At 41.3% G+C, this 17902-nt stretch overlaps 1 protein-coding gene across 3 annotated transcripts in view; it reads left to right on the forward strand.

Moving 5' to 3' along the window:
• ARAP2 (ArfGAP with RhoGAP domain, ankyrin repeat and PH domain 2) overlaps positions 1 to 17902 on the forward strand; it is a 138062-nt gene that overhangs the window by 81013 nt on the left and 39147 nt on the right. For all 3 annotated transcript variants that reach the window (XM_083459725.1, XM_083459727.1, XM_083459726.1), the window contains 6 exons: positions 561 to 759; positions 2160 to 2223; positions 9894 to 10057; positions 13491 to 13703; positions 14535 to 14640; positions 17247 to 17394. In XM_083459725.1, coding sequence (XP_083315851.1) covers positions 561 to 759; positions 2160 to 2223; positions 9894 to 10057; positions 13491 to 13703; positions 14535 to 14640; positions 17247 to 17394 — 894 coding nt within the window. The remainder of the gene's footprint in view (positions 1 to 560; positions 760 to 2159; positions 2224 to 9893; positions 10058 to 13490; positions 13704 to 14534; positions 14641 to 17246; positions 17395 to 17902) is intronic.

Genomic DNA, 17902 nt, shown 5'->3' on the forward strand with positions numbered 1-17902 from the left:
CGCTTGGAAGGCTTCAGGGATAGCCGCGTGCAGCCCCTCCAGCAGGGAGAGGCTTCATGTGGCTATGGCTTCTTTAGCCCCTCGCAGCCTCTCTCTGCTGGAGGGGTTGCACGTGGCTATGGCACAAGCCAAGACAGCTCGCTGTCTTGGCTTGTGCCATGGCTGTGCGCAACCTTTCTGGAAGGGAGAGGTTGCGTGCGGCTAAAGAGAAAGCCAAAACAGCGAGGGGGATTCATCCCGCTCGCTGTCTTGGCTTGTGCCACAGCTGCGCGCAACCCCTCTGGCAGGTAGAGGTTGCGCACAGCCTGTACTCTGCTCTTTGGGGCTGGGGGGGGGAAATAAGATTTTTTCTTTCTTGATTTCCCCCTCTAAAAACTAGGTGCGCCCTATGGTCCGGTGCGCCTTATGAAGTGAAAAATACGGTATATTTTGGGGGGGTGCAGTAAGAGAGTGGGGCCCTAAGCTATAGCTTGTTTAGCTTATACGTAAATCCGGCACTGATTTAGTTTCTAGTATTGATTTTTATGCTCACTTATTTTCTTCCTTTTCATTTTGAATAGCACTTTGTACCCATCGTTGGCAAATGTCTTTTAGAAAGGGACTACGATCTGATTGGCCAGCTGTACTACAAAGACTGCCAGAACCTTGATAACTGGAAGAAAGGCTGGTTTGCTGTAGAGAAGTCAAGCCTGTATTTTTGCCTGGAACCGGAAAACTCTCAGGAGGATTCCATGTATCTACGGAAGCTCCAGGAGTTAAGTAAGACTTTGGAAACATCATGGGTTAAGAGCTAGTTCACAGAACTTTACTTGCTTGAAGGGAAGACACACAGAGATGTCCAGTGGTATGGGAGTCACTTCTCTGTAACTTCTTCCCACTCTTCTTGAGCAATGCATGGATAAAGCAAATGCGGACAAGGCCAATGACATAGCTTCTTCCTGCACGATGTCATTCTCATAGTATTGAGCAACATTCACATGAGAAGGAACCAATTACAATAATACCCAAATTTCGAAACTATGACAAAGTGACTCCCACACTGATATGGTAATGGGTGAACTGTGTGAGAAGATAGATGTAAGGTAAAGGGACCCCTGACCATTAGGTCCAGTCATGACCGACTCTGGGGTTGCGTTGCTCATCTCGCTTTATTGGCCAAGGGAGCCGGTGTACAGCTTCCGGGTCATGTGGCCAGCATGACTAAGCTACTTCTGGTGAACCAGAGCAGCGCACAGAAACACCATTTACCTTCCCGCCAGAGCAGTACCTATTTATCTACTTGCACTTTGACGTGCTTTCGAACTGCTAGGTTGGCAGGAGCAGGGACTGAGCAACGGGAGCTCACCCCGTCGCGGGGATTCAAACTGCTGACCTTCTGATCGGCAAGTCCTAGGCTCAGTGGTTTAACCCACAGCACCACCCACGTCCCCATAGATAGATATAGTAGATATATAAATAGATAGCTGTACATCCACACACACACACATTTTGGTATCATGAATGAAGAGACATTATTTCATCTAGTCCAACTTGCTGTACTGCACGAATCTCAACTAAAGCACCCATGACAGAAGGCCATCAAACCTCTGCTTGAAAACCTCCAATGAAAGAGAGTTCACCAAATTCCAAGGGACTTAAGGGTATCTTGTCCCACTATAGAAATGTTAATTTACTCAGCTGGTCTAAATGATTACATTATCACCAATTGTTCCTTCTAGGAAGGAGAAGTTTGCATACATTTGGGCTCCAACTGAATTGCAACAGGGTGTACTTTTTGAATCCCACTGCCAAAGAACCCCAACCTTTATGTACCCCTCTCCCCTTTTACACCGTTGTATATAGTTCCGAACCTAAGAGCTGAAATATTTCTGTTGACTTCACTTGACTGTCCTTAATAGGAAACATATCCATTGCTTTACTTGTCTTCATTATTACTCACAGAGAGGGCTGCCTGTTTCGCCTTTACTAGACACCAGCTTCCATTTAATGCTTACCCAGAGACTAATGATTATTAAAGCAGATTTCCAGGCTCAGCTGCTGTTGCTGTTTTGCAGTATAACTTCCAAAAGATTGATTCTGCTTTTTTTAAATGCTGTGTGTCTGTTTTAAACTTCCATTAGGCAATTGTAAATGGTTTGGTTTCTTTGTCCATTTTTCAGCAATCAGCAGCATAATCCAAAACGGAGAAAAAATAGACGTCCTGCTTTTGGTTGAGAAAGGAAGGTAAGGAAGGGATGGTTAGGCAAAAATGCGTATCTCCTATATCCAAAATCTTATTCCAGATTCATAATTGCTTTTCTATCATCTCTATCTGTCTGTCATCTATAGCTATATCTATCTATCATCTATCTATCTATCTATCTATCTATCATCTATCATCTATCTATCTAGCTAATCTATCTATCATCTATCATCTATCATCTATCTATATCTATCATCTATCTATCATCTATCTATCTATCATCTATCATCTATCTATCATCTATCTATCTATCTAATCTAATCTATTTATCAATCAATCATCTATCTATCTATCTATCTATCATCTATCTATCTATCATCTATCTATCTATCATCTATCATCTATCATCTATCATCTATCATCTATCATCTATCATCTATCTATCTAATCTATCTATCAATCATCTATCTATCTATCATCTATCTATCTATCTATCTATCTATCTATCCATCCATCCATCTATCATCTATTATCTGTCTGTCTGTTTATCTATCATCTATATCTATCTATCTATCTATCTATCTATCTATCTATCTATCTATCTATCTATCTATCATCTATCATCTATCTATCTATCATCATCTCCCATCACACACACACACACACACACACACACACTGTATTCTAAAATCCAGTGGGACACACATATTATCTTCCATGCATGTCTGGAAGAAAAAAATTGGGTATGTTGTATTTTCATATGTGAAAATGATGCTCTCAGCCTTCAACTCTGTTTTCACATGCATCACATAATTCATGTTAATGTGGAGGTGATGGGTCTAGACCCCATCCCCCAGTCATCGTTTTGCTATAACATCCAACACCCATGCATTGTTGTAAGATTTGTGAACAGAAGTAGATATACACATCTCATGAACTGCTTCTGGGTCCACCAGTGTTCATGTAAGTTTCTCCTTTTCACCTCTCCTGCCCAATGTCCAGATGTTGGGAGGGGAGGGCTCATGCAGCAGGGTCCACATAATGTCCTGCAGGCATGAATAGGACTATAAAGCAATTCTTGCATCATCAATAATTATTGTATCAGTTAGCCCCAAACTATTAATCCCTTTTGTTTTAAAGATGTCAGTGAACATGGGGATATGCAGCTTGTCCACCGTTAAATGAAAAGTGGGACCCCGCATATGCATTTTGAAGTGAGACCTTTGCATCAGGATAATTGACATAATGAAGCTAGCTTTCTTTACCTTCTACTTATTATTGATATGGTATTATGAGCCTGTATGAAAGTTTGAAGAATAATGTGATAAAAAAAGGCTGGTTCTGGACCTTGCAAGCTGAAGTTTAAGGATGAAGGGAGTTTTTGCCTGACTCTAAGGGGTTAATTAGCTCACCTATGCTAGGATGTCTGTGTTATCATCTAATGTGGTTTTGTACTTTCATGGGTAATCATCACTGTGCATTTCTGCATTTTTTGCATTTACTTTCCTTCTGACCTCCCTGTTAACTGTTCATCCTGGCCCTAACTCTCTCTCTCTCTCTTTCTCTCTCTCTCTGATACCGATGTGTCTGTCTATCTATGTATCTATCATCTATCTGTCTATCTAACTAACTATCTATCTATCATCTCTCTCTCTCTCTCTCTCTCTCTCTCTATCTGTCTATTATCTATATCTGTCTATTATATATATCTACCATCTATCTATCTATCATCTATCATCGATCTATATCTATCTATCTCTATCTATCTATCTATCTATCTATCTATCTAATCTATCTATCATCTATCTCTATCTCTCTATCTCTATCTATCTATCTATCTATCTATCTATCTATCTATCTATATCTACTATCCTCCCTCTCTCTTTCTCATACCAATGTCTGTCTGTCATCTGTCTATGTATGTATCATCTATCTATCATCTATCTGTCTGTCTGTCTGTCTATCTATCTATCTATCTATCATCATCTATCTATCTATCTATCTATCTATCTATCTATCTATCTATCATCTATCTATCTATCTATCTTTGAATTAATTTTATAATGAAATGATTTTAGAATGTTGTACTGTTTTATTGTTGTTAGCCGCCCTGAGCCCGGCCTTGCCTAGGGAGGGCGGGATATAAATAAAAATTATTATTATTATTATTATTATTATTATTATTATTATTATTATTATATCATCTATCATCTATCTATCACCTCTCTCTCTCTCTCTCTCTCTCTCTCTCACACACACACACACACAGAGACAACCCTGCAACTCACAATAATACTTCCTTCTTCTAATTAAGTGTATGATAGTTTACAAAAGCTTATCTCATTATAATTTTGTTAGTCTTTGAGGTGCAGCTAGTTTCTTAGATTTGCCTTGCTTGTTGGCCAGGCAGTTCTGAAGTAATCAACTATGTAAAAGTGTTGGGAATACAAAGAAAGATACCGTAATGCTTATCCACACTATGTAAATACTGCATTAAAATGCAGCTTAACAAAATAAATATTCTGGATTGCAAGTTTCTAGAGTCTTTTTTTTAAAAAAAGAAAGAAATAATCAAGCACAGTCAGGCCCTTGATCTAGCCAGCATGGTCCCCTCCAGCTGTGTGATAGCAACTCTCCAAGGTCTCAGCCTTGCTCCTCGAGCTCCATTGAACCGGAAATGGCAGAGATTGAAGTCTGGACCTTTTGCATGCCAACTTAGGTGCTCTCCTTCTGGGTTTTTGGCCTCTAAAGTAGGAATGGGAACCTGAGACCATCTAGAAATGGTTGGACTTCAACTCCCAATGATGAGAGCTTGAGTCCAACTGAAGGGGGAAGGAATGGGTTTCTGTGCAATCTGAAACGGGACCCAAAATCCTCATTTTTCCTCCTCCAAGGGATCATTTCTAAAATGCATTAACTTGAGCTCTTGAGTCAATGTATAAACAGAAAGCCAGCTGTATAAACAAGTGCTCAAAGTCCTCTCCTTTATCAGTCCATGACAGCAATGGATGGCCTTGCCAGTTCCGAGTGGAGCAGGGATGGCATGTCTGGGTCTTATCTTACATCCTGACCACAAAGACGCACAGACCTTGTCAGGTCTGACAAGAGACCCGGGAACGGCACCAGGAGTGCTCTTAGGGTTGGTGACATCCTGCCCCAAGATAAGAGTATAGGAACAGGAACAACCTTTTATGGTCAAGAGTACCAGAACAGGAATATCTGTTTATGGTCATGGATGTCAACTTACGTGTATAAGCTGATGTGGTTGGATTCCTGGGGAAGGGGGGAGAGGGTGCCTTCTAGGATATATATACTGCATGAAATTTCTCATTTCTTTGGACTTGCTGTGAACTGACCACACAAATGCCTTCTGCTATCCGGAGAGCAGAATAAACTCTTTCTCTGAATCAACCTCAGTGTCATTTGACTTCCTTTCTCCCTCCTGGGAGCAATGCAGACCCCACCAGTCGGTATAGTCTAATAAGGCTACACAACAATGTTGAAGGACTCAGGGGCAGAGGTTCCCCATTCCTCTTTTGAAGATATCCTGTGCAGCCCTTTCATGTGAACATATGTAGCTACTTTACAGGTGTCTTGGTATTTTCTGCTCAAGAACAGAGCATGGTACACCTACACCAGGAGCATACCTGATGTTAATGAGTCCCGTTGGGGCAGGCGACAGAGAAGTTCTAAAATGCTGCCCTGAGGTAGACATTGCTGAGATTTGTCTTTTGTTCAGCTGCACTTTTTTGGCTATGCAAATTGTAATGTCTGTTTTTGTGAACCTAGCAAAATGAAAACCACCTTCTCACTGCTGCAGCCAGTCTAATTATTAGGAGGTGTGTGTGTGTGTGTGTGTGTGTGTGTGTGTGTGTGTGTAGGCTTTATAGCTTCTTGTTTTGGAACTATGAAGGTGTTCCTAGAATGGGTATTAAACTCAGTGGGTATAATGCATGGAACGTGTATTGGCTGAGGTGTATATTTTGGATGTTGTTGTTGTTGTTGTTTAGTTGTTTAGTCATGTCCGACTCTTCGTGACCCCATGGACCAGAGCACGCCAGTCACTCCTGTCTTCCACTGCCTCCCGCAGTTTGGTCAAACTCATGCTGGTAGCTTCGAGAACACTATCCAACCATCTCGTCCTCTGTCGTTCCCTTCTTCTTGTGCCCTCAATCCTTCCCAACATCAGGGTCTTTCCCAGGGAGTCTTCTCTTCTCATGAGGTGGCCAAATTATTGGAGCCTCAGCTTCAGGATCTGTCCTTCCAGTGAGCACTCAGGGCTGATTTCCTTAAGAATGGATAGGTTTGATCTTCTTGCAGTCCATGGGACTCTCAAGAGTCTCCTCCAGCACCACAATTCAAAAGCTTTTGCTTTTGAATTATATTTTGGGTAACTTTGAATAAAAAGGTGGACCAAATTGCTTTATTGCTACAAAATGGCTTCTTGAGAGCTGTTGTTGTTGTGTAGCTAAAATGTCTGGTAGAGAAACAGGTTCAAATCCCCAAGTATCCATGAAGTTCACTAGCTGACATCTCTCAATCTAACACAAGGTTGCTGTGAGAATATCTGTTGTGTGTATGTGTGGCGCGGAGAGAAATATATGCCATCTTGAGTTCCTTGAAGGAAAGGTGGAATATAAATATTAGATTAATATAATCCTTTCTTCAGCACTTTAAATCCTTCCCACACCTAAAAGGTTGAATGCACATCATACATTTAAAGCACATCTTCCCGTCCTGGGAACTGAAGCATATCCCTGACAGAGCTACAATTCCCAGTAACCTAGCAAAGCTCATCTCCTAGGATTTGTTGGGTGCATATGTGATATAAATGTACATTATGTATGCAGCCTAAATCTCTTACTGCAAAAAGTGAACTTCCATTGTTCTCTTCATATACATAGCAGCTTTCTGGTCAGAAAATGAAATTCTTCTGACCTTCCATTTCCTGTGAATGTTGGACATCTGAAAAGTGTAATTTGAGGTTTCTGTTCAGTTCTTTCTTAACCCATAAGATAAATCCTCCTGTTTTTCTGCATTTTTTTCTTTTCACACTGCATACGCTTGACTTTGAAAGAGAGGAACAGCGCATTATGTTGGAAATTCGGAGAGAAGCTCCTCTAACACTTCAGTAACCTTCTGAAACCCTTTGCAAGGAAAGCCTTGCAAAGAAATAAGTGTTATCTGACTTCAGCGCCTGCCTTGGCAGTCTAACTGTATTCCCCTCCACCGAAAAGCTTTCCCTCTCTGTACGTCCACTGTGTGACCAGCCAGCCTAACAGTTTCTCATAAAGTTCAAGAGTGCTATTCACTGAGCTATATAGTCAAACCTCAGTTGTCAAACATAATCCGTTCTGGAAGACCGTTCGACTTCCGAAACGTTCAGCAACCGAGGTCCGACATTCGAGTTCTGAGGAACGTTAGAAAACCAGAGCATTTTGCTTCCGGGTTTTCGGCATTCGGGAACCGAAAAGTTAAAAAACGGAGCCATTCGAGAACTGAGCTTTGACTGTAGAAGCTGTTTGACTACAACACATGGGTGCTCTGGAAAGAGTCACATTGGGGTTTATGTGGTAGCTTGGTCAGGTTTTCTGTACCCTTTCCAGATTGATGTGCATGTAGAGAAAAGGACTCGCATATCTAGAACCGAGCACATCTCTTGGCTGGTTGTACTGAGAAATACTTTTTCAATGAACCAGTTTGACTGGGGTGGAGAATCTGAGAGGAGACTTCACAGAGGGGATTGGAGTTATAGCAGATAGAGACTCTGCAGAGGTTATACTGTTTCTGACACCTGACACTTCTTGTCAGAATTCAAAGCAGCTTGAGGCATTGTTCAGTTGAAGAGAGTTATACCGGTTGCTGGAATCACATTGTAAGTTGGATACAAGAGCTTTATAAATAACCACATACATCTTGAATAACTCCCTCTCTCTTACACACCCACCCACCCTCTCACAGGACTAAATCCATTGTTGATTCCATTTCCTGACCCTAAGTGATGAATTTCCTCAGAAAACACATTGGCAGAGTAAAAAGAAAAAGAAAAGAAAATTTCACATCTTCACTTCCTCACTTGTTTGATGAATATTTATTATACTTTACTTTTGCTCATGATCTCATTTAGTTATTCCTGAGTGTATCTATTCTGCACAGTGTCATACTATCTTATGGGATGTAGCATCTTAAATCTTCTCAACCATTGATTCATTTTTGTGCCTCTGTAGATATTGTGAAATTCAGCAAGATTACAAGGGGTACTATGATTCAAAAGGCTTAAAATAGCCCCCAAATGCAGATGATGTGGAAATAATACATTTTTAATGAAGGGGAATAAAAGCTTATATATCCAAGAGGAGTATTGAGTAAATTTATCAAAAGCATGGATTTTTAGAGCTTTTGTTGTCCAAACTGCATTTTGTCATTCATGCAAAATTCCGTGTCAAGTAGGGTTGGAGGGAAAAATCAAAATTATTTTGTCTTTTCATGGGAGACTACCTTTTTCTTTTCTTTTCTTTTCTTGATACTCAAGAAAGGAAAAAACAAGACAAGAATACAAACAAAACAGTGATAACGACAATATTAATTACAAATCAATAAAGTAAAAAGCAGTCCTTGGACTATAGGCCCAACCTCCCACCCATTCTTTGTTTCAATTATCTATTATTTGTTGCCAAAACACATTTTTGTCTTAAATTAACTAATCATTGATTTATCTTAAATTTCACATCTTTCTTAAATCTACTACTAAAGTTATTCAAATGCTGCGACTGAGTTTAAACTACTGTAGTTTTTTTCAAATAAACTTTGAAGACTTAGCATTTTGAAATAAATTCCTGTTTTGGTTTGTTCTTTATTTTTTCTGATAAACTATCTAGCTCCGCATAATCTGTTAACTTTTGGATCCATTCATGGGTAGAGGGGATTTCATCACTCTTCCACTTTGTAGCGATAAGAACTCTTGCTGCCACTGTGGCGTATAAAAATATACTCTTCATTTTTTGCGGGATATCCGAATCTGTGATCCCCCGGAGATAAGCTTCTGGTTTTCTCTTAAAGGAAGTCTTTATTATTTTTTGTATTTCTAAGTGGATACACTCCCAAAATGCCTGGATATTTTTTTTTAAATAGCCACAAGTGCCTGATTTATCTCCACACCTCCAGCACTTTGGAGTCTATCTTTTTCACAATCTTCGAACCGATATGTGAACCAAACTGTTAACCTTTAAAATCCAAACAGTATGTACACAATGCATATATTAGAGGAAAATCTCCATAAAATGCATACGTTTGTGAAAACAACCTTCCAAAATGCATTACAATAGGGGGAATTGCTTGCAGCAATATGCCTATTAATCAACACTGCTTATGTGTTTATTGGGAGAAATTTGCACAAAGAAGCTGACAATTTTTGAAGAGGATGAAACTATATGCGATTTCACTCCACCCTCCCCATCATCTGAGTTCAACCCTGAGGAGAAATATTCATGTTCTCTTTGAATATTCGCTCAGAAGTGAGAGTGTTTCAAGAGAAGCAGCATTGTGGCGCTTTTCAGCCTTAGGTTATGGCCAGCTGTTCAGTTGGTCTGTGTTCACCTATCCATACGATATCCATCTTGCTCTTTTTCACTAAAATAAGAATTGCTTTCTCCACTCACCCTCTTATTGCTCCTTTCAAAATATTTTCCCAAAACTTTTTTTTTTTTTGCAGAACATTATACATCCACGGCCACACAAAGTTGGATTTCACAGTCTGGCACAGCGCAATTGAAAAAGCAGCAGGTACAGATGGCAACGTGTTAGAAGATCAGCAGCTCAGCAGAAATGACGTCCCGATTATAGTGAACAGCTGTATTGCATTTGTTACGCAGTATGGTAAGTGGAGCAGAGCATTTGTTCAAGTTCCTGAAAATTGGAGATGCATCCGGATAGAGTACTTAAGAAGCATCTATATCAGATTACATTAGCTGGGCTTGAACTGCTATTTGCAAAGACCACACTTTGTCACAGGTTCACACTGTTGCACTGTGTTATTTGCATGGCTGTGTGTGTCTGTGTGTGTCTAAAATGTACAAGTCAAGGCAGAGAGCATCTCCTTACAAGGAGCTTCTTGAGGTTGTGTGTGTGTGTGTGTGTGTGTGTGTGTAAAGTTTTACATAACAAATTTGAATTCAAACATTAAGCATCAACATCGTCATTTAGGATTCTCTGAATCCTTTGACACCGCTCCACCTTTCCATGGTTGCCATTATCAATCTTTTCCCCAACTGCTTCTCTTATTTTCTCTATTTTTAAAAATAATCACCATCCATTTTTACCATATTTTTTGTACATTACAAGCATTAATCAAATCCTGCCAAAGTTTTCAGTTGTTTACAGTGTTCTCTTAAATACATTGAAAATTTTTTCCATTCTGTCTTAAAGTTCTTCTCTTCCTGGTTTCTGATTTTCCTGGTCAATTTCGCCATTTCGGCGTAGTCCATCATCTTCATCAGTCATTTGTCTCTGGTCGGAACTCTGTCCTCTTTCCATCTCTGGGCCAGTAGTATTCGAGGTCCATTTATTTTTGTTGGGTGCAGGATCTTATTCACTGAAAGATGAAGATCTATGTGGCCAAAAAGTAGCGTATGTTGTTTTGGTACCTAGTTTAAGAACTGCTGCCATGCTGTGAAGCCAACAACTTATCAGGCCGTGGCTTTCAAAAGGTGTTTGAAAGCCAGAAGGCTAAGACTGCTAGAACCTGCCATGTTGAGGAAGGTTGCTCTGCTGATCTCCCACTGTACTGTTCAGCCACAAAATAACATTGGATTTGTTGTAATATCCAATCTCTGATCTTATGAACAACAGGGAGACCTAAGAAGCTCTCCCAGTGCTCTACAAGGTTTGAAGGTGTGCTCTAGGCTATCACCCAGAACCCTTTGCGCCATGCATGTCTCCGAGCCGCTAGTCTGTGATCATCTCCAGCAAGAACATTTGAATGATCCAAACGCATGAGTGGTGGTGGAGTTCCAGTTGTGTGGGACACGCCCACTTGAATGGCTCTCATTCAAGTTGGATCATTTAAACGGTCTCCTAGCTGTGTAAGAGTTGCTTCCATGGAAATTATTTATTTTATTTTTATTTATTAAATTTGAATACTGCCCTTCACCACAAGATCTCGGGGTGGTTCACAGAACAAAAGACAAGATAAAAACACAAGTAAATAATTGAAGCAAGAACAGCAAAACAGCCCCCGCCCTTCCCACAGACACATTTAAAAGGCTGTAGACTATTAATCAGCCAAAGGCCTGGTTGAAGAGGAATGATTTCACCTGGCACCTAAAGGTGTATAACGATGACACCAGACGTGCCTTTCTGGGGAGATCATTCCACAAACAGAGAGCTACTACAGAGAAGGCCCATTCTTGTGTAGCCACCCTCTGCACCTCACATGGCGGAGGCACACAAAGAAGGCCTTCAGATGCTGAACACAGTGTCTGGGACAGTTTATGTGGGGAGAAGTGGTCCTTGAAATATTGATTACCGTATTTTTTGCTCTATAAGACTCACTTTTTCCCTCCTAAAAAGTAAGGGGAAATGTGTGTGCGTCTTATGGAGCAAATGCAGGCAGCGCAGCTATCCCAGAAGCCAGAATAGCAAGACGGATTGCTGCTTTCACTGTGCAGCGATCCCTCTTGTTCTGGCTTCTGAGATTCAGAATATATTTTTTCTTGTTTTCCTCCTCCAAAAACTAGGTGCGCCTTGTGGTCTGGTGCATCTTATAGAGCAAAAAATACGGTACTTAAATTTCTATACCAGGTTTCATCCAAGAATCACAGGGCAGTTTACCATATAAAAACACAAAAACTACATACCATAGTAGCAAAGAAAAAACAATACAATTTAAAAGATCATAGATTGTTTAATTAGCCCAAACCCTGGCAATGTTTTTGCATGAATGATATGTAAGAAACAAATAAATGTCTGTACCATTAGGGTACTGTGGCATACAAGCAGATGTACAGAGAGTAATCTGAAACTTCAAAGGATTGCAAGCAGTGCTGGATGGAGCTGGAATGGCAAAACATCTGAGAAAAGTTGAGATACCATGTACAGTCATACCTTGGTTCTTGAACAGAATGCATTCCAGCAGTCCGTTTGACTTCTGGAACTGTTCAAAAACCAAGGCACAGCTTCTGATTGGCTGTAGGAGCGTCCTGTAGCCAATCGGAAGCCGCAACGGACATTCAGCTTCCAAAAATTGTTCAAAATCCAGAACGCTCACTTGCGGGTTTTGATTATTTGGGAGCCGATTTGTTCGGGAGCCAAGGCGTTCGGGATCCAAGGTGGTGGGAAAATGAGAGACAGAAAGTGACAGACTTGCCCCCCCCCCCCCCGTGCAAGGAGAATCTCAATTAGCCTAGGATTCCTGCTTCCCCCCTTTCTTACCACTGGTTATACATGCAGTAAAAGCTTCTTCTGTGTTGCTGCCTCTTAACTGAATCTGTGATACAGTGTTAAAGTCATGATTATACAGAGCAACCTGAAGTATTGCCATTTGTTCAAATTGTGTTTCCCTCCTCTAACTGTACAATATTTTTATATTGAAGTATTGGTCTATTTAAGACAGGGGTAGTCTACCTTTTTATACCTACCGCCCACTAATACATCTTTCTTGATGGTAAAATTTCCTTACTGCCCACCAGTGCTTGATGGAAGAAGGATTCAGCTAGTGCTGTAGACTCTCCTACCACCCACCTAGAATCCTGAAACTGTTGGAATCAAGCCTTTATCAGGAGAAACTGGCCACTCTCCGGGCACCCGGCTTGATCTCCGGTTGACCTCCCTGTCTGCATTTCCCGGCAGGATACAGGCTAGGTCGCGATCGGCGATCCTCCTCAGTGTGAGAAGAACACACCACTCTTCCCTGCCTCCCCCCCCCCCCCGTGGGCAGGGGAAAGAGATAGGCAGAAACGTATTTACATGCCTTTATTTCTGTCTTTGCAGCGTTACAGAAAACACGACTGCTCTCTGCAAACTCCAGCAGCCGAGAGACAACAAACTCCTCCTGTACTTCCTGTACAGCTCATATTACACTCTGAGCTAATTCCGGTGCTTCGCACTGTGAATAGACTGTCCCTCTGTTTCCCACGGAACAATCCCAACATTCCCATTTATGTTTTGGTTTCAAGCTAGCAGCTCGCGGCCGCATTGCTTCTATATCGTAACAGAAACGCCCACTAGTGGGCGGTAGGGACCAGGTGGACAACCCCTGATTTAAGGCATAATTAACTTTTTTGGAAAGTGATTTTGTCTTCCTTTCTCTAAGGTCTGGGTAGCAAACACATCTACCTGAAAGGAGGGGATCCTTCTCGTGTGAATGAACTTCTGGAGTGCTTCAAAAAAGACGCAAGAAGTGTTAAGCTGAGGGCTGGGACAAATCAGCTGGAAGATGTCACTGATGCACTGAAATGCTTTCTGTCTGAAATAGATGATGCACTGCTTACCAAAGAACTCTATCCATTTTGGATTTCTGCATTAGGTAATGTGTTGCATGTTTTTGACGAAGCCGTAGAGACATTGCATCTGTTTTCTGAACCTCCCTGTCCTCCTTCCAAGCCTGAAATTTTTTGGGGAGCTCTCTCTGATGTTGTGCTGAGCCTCAGTGAGGCTCAAAACGCTATGAGATGTCTCATTCATTTCCAAGTCATCACAGGGCTTATAAGTGCCTTTGCCCCTCTCTAAGCTTTGGAGAAGGGTGGGTTCTAATTAAATATGGTTATCAGTAAACAGAACATGGGGATGAGTGGGTATAACACATTTTAGAACAACAGGTTGTTGAAAGAAGCACAGTGGGGGAAAACACCAAGCTGAGGAGGAAAAAACATATTTTTCAGACTGTGGACTAGACCATCTGAGTTGTTAATGGTGTCATTCAAGAGGGATGTATTCCAATCAATATTGTGACCTCCAAGTAACCTGCTCCCAGCAATGAAAGACTCAGTTTTCCATTCTACCTATTTGTATGTCTTGCCCATTTGTATTTTAATCAGCTCTGCCCATTAAGTGCATCCATGAGCAAACAGAAGAATCTGCTTTATGGATACTTAGCCTGCGACTCATTGCAGGCGGTACAAGAATACAAAAGTTGCAAGGCGTAACCTCCTTGTTCTCAAAAGTTGTTTTCCTTCAAACATAGCTCGTCAAAAGAGAATTTACCAATATTGTGTCGGTGAAGTAGGGGTGGATTGGCTGAATAATAATCTTAAATGACTAGATGCTGCTGAGATGGCGGATCAATATCCTTCTCTTTTGGATTGCACTGCTGTTAATGCTGGGTAATTTAATTTTCCCCCTCCCACTTCTCTATCAGATACACTGGATGAGAAAAAGAGAGTGAAAAAGTACAGCACTTTTATTCGAACACTTCCACCAGTCAATAGGGCGACGTTGGCAGCTTTAATGGCGCACCTTTACAGGTCAGTGTGTTGGTAAATCTACTGAAAAGAAGGTATTATAACAGAAAGCTCTTTATACATCTTCTTTTCACTTTGTCAAAGGTCTGTGGGGAGAGATGAATGTTAGATATACCAGATAAGGTTCAAAATTTTATTTATATACTATCTCAGGAATCCTTGGAATGCTCTAAGGGGGAATTATCATAGTTGACATTTCCCCTCCTTTGCAGAATGCGAATCTTTCCAGGTGGGCTTCCATGTAACATCAAAATATGTTAATAAAATCACAAGAAGCAATCTCGAAACATTACTAGCAATCAGGATCACCAGATGACAACTAAAGATGAGGATCAGCACAAGCCAGTTGGCAGCTGATAGCCCTGTTATAAGAAAAAAAACCTGCTCCTCTTCTCTGATGGGGTATCCAAGAGCCCATATACAGTCCTTAGGTGGGTTCCCTATTGGTAGGAGAAAATAACAGAGGCCAACCAGAGTATATTGAGAAGCAAAGCAGCTAGTAAGCATGGTCTTTACTCAAAGAACTGTTGCAACAGGGTCCCCACTCACAAACATGCAGGAGGGAGGAGAACAAAGGTGTGCAAGCCCTTATATAGACTTTTGAAATTGCCCACCCTGTAGCCCAAGACCACCCCCCAAAAAACATCATACATACACCACAGAAAGAGGCGGTCTACAGCAGAAATCCTGTCTGCCAGCATACCTGAAAATGGTCACTGATTGCTTTACCTGGGCAGCGTGGTCATTCTTTTGTGATGGTAAATACTTTAGTTCCTGAATCCAGGTCACAGGCTCACTCTATTCATACACAAGACAGGATTTGTAAGCAAAAGACAATGGGGAGGCTTTTGCATTTCCTTCCTCCTTGCAGAGAGAGTCAAAATGGCTTCAGGATTGTTCTCCTGTACTATTTCAGACACGTGGTTTATATACTTTTGCATGTGCTTGCCTTGTACATTTATGAATGTTTAATTTCTATTTGAGACCTTAGAATTCTTATAACAGCCCTTAGGCAATGGTGTGAATATATTGCACAATGTATTATATGACATATTATTATATTATATTATAAAATATAATATTTTATTAACTGTAATAAGTAATAATAAGCTGTTGCAGTACTTCTGTCAGTCAGGCCCTCAGTTTCTGCCAACACCTTTCTCTTGTGCACAGCTGGTGATGTTTGGGCTACGTAAACAATGGCAGTCACCCCTGAAGGTTAAGAATAGTACTTTGCATAAGGCCATCTAGGGAACTCATGGGTGAGGCAAGATTTTAACCTGGTGGCTTCCTGGTTCGCAGCTCTTCGGTGCTATGCTCTGTCACTGCTAGCCATGACAATCCAATCCATAGCAACTGATAACTTCCAGATGCTGGTTCATATCACTTGGTGATGGATCTTGCCAGAAGTGTATTTATTCACAAAGCCTGAACATCTGTATTTTGAATTAACTGCCATGTCCCAAACTGTCTTCGGTGGCAGCCCCACATATACTGCTTCTCAAATTTGGAGGTAGCTGACATTGGAGTCACATCAGTTAGCTGTCTGGGAATTGGGAATTTCAATCTGTGTCACCATTAATATTCTACAAGTCCAGGACTATGTATGGAGTAGTTTCATACAAATATACTATTGAATGGGGGAAAGTCTACTTTCTGAGATTTCCACATTGATTTTACTTACAAAAATTCCTAGCCCTTCTAGTTGTGAAGGTATGAAATCTCACAAGCCTAGTGGTGACAGTGTTTGTTTGCTGAATAAGGTAAAAAAAGGTAAAGGTGAAGGACCCCTGGACAGTTAGATCTAGTCAAAGGCGACTATGGGGTTGCGGCACTCATCTAGCTTTCAGGCCAAGGGAGTCGGCATTTGTCCACAGACAGCTTTCTGGGTTATGTGGCCAGCATGACTAAACTGCTTCTGGTGCAGTGGGACACCGTGATGTAAGCCAGAGCACACAGAAATGCCATTTTCCTACCCACCGCAGCAGTACCTATTTATCCACTTGCACTGGTGTGCTTTCGAACTGATAGGTTGGCAGGAGCTGGGACAGAGCAATGGGAGCTCACCCCGTCGCAGGGAATCGAACCGCTGACCTTCTGATCGGCAAGCCCAAGAGGCTCAGTTGTTTAGACCACAGAACCACCCGTGTCCCGTTTGCTGAATAAGATAGCCGGTGGTCAGAAGGTGGACTTTACGTCCCTCCAGAGTATATCCCTGATTGCCAGATGGGGAGAAGAAGCAACTAGTTTTGGTGTTTTCCATAATATTGCTCTGCTTCTGACCTTCCCAAGGCAGCTGGCTTGTTCACTGTTTCAAACAGTCCTGTACCCTGGCCTAGCTGGAGGGAGCAACTTCACCATACTCTAACAATCTGTTTGTGTAAAGGCAGAACAATCTGTTTGTGTAAAAACAGGTGGCAAGAGAATGGTGAGTTAATGATCTAGGAAAAAATGAGATGCATAATTTCATTTTAATGGATGCCTGCTTTTAAGTTGAGCGGCTGTGTTGGAAATGCATGCTGTGTCGTGGGCTTGGGTTGGGGGATTCTTCCCTTAAACAAGCCAATGCCTACTGAAGCCTTCTAAATGGATTTATTAACTTTGCGCAGGGTACAAAAGTGTTCGGAAATCAATCACATGGATCCACACAATCTAGCCATGGTGTTTTCGTCGTGCTTGTTTCAGACCAAAGGGCAAACCAGCGAAGAAGTTGATGTGATCGAAGACCTGATTATAAATTATGTGCATCTCTTTGATGTAAGTAACCAGCACATTTATCAAATTTCTCCAATAATATAATTTAGCAAATGGCTGAAAACAGCAATGGGGTATCTTATATAGCATTTTGTCTCTTGTTCAGAAAAGCTTTCAGCCGTCCTGAAAAACACTGTTATCTCTCTCTTTGATTTTCAATCTGAAGAATTTCGACTTTAGCATTTTCCTTTTGAAGTTAGACTGACTCAGAGCAGCTAAACCTAAACTTATGGGTTGCACCCAGTGTCCTCCCTTGAGGGGGGGGGGATCTATCTGATGGTCATCTTAGATTACCTATATGCAGGTATATCTTCTTGTCCATGATATAGTTAGCACACTGAGAGGTCCCTGCACTCAAGGAGTATACAAATTAGAAGCACTAGTAGTGGAGACAGTAGAAGAAGGGAAAGAGAGAGTTAAAGAACATGGACAGAAGCAAACCACAGCTGCTTAAAACTGAGGGTTAGGGGTGTTTTTGTTTTTTTAAAAGTTCATTATTCACAGCAGTGAC

This window comes from Podarcis liolepis, assembly GCF_965112155.1.
Source record: "Podarcis liolepis genome assembly, chromosome: 9".
In the NCBI taxonomy this organism is placed as follows: domain Eukaryota; kingdom Metazoa; phylum Chordata; class Lepidosauria; order Squamata; family Lacertidae; genus Podarcis; species Podarcis liolepis.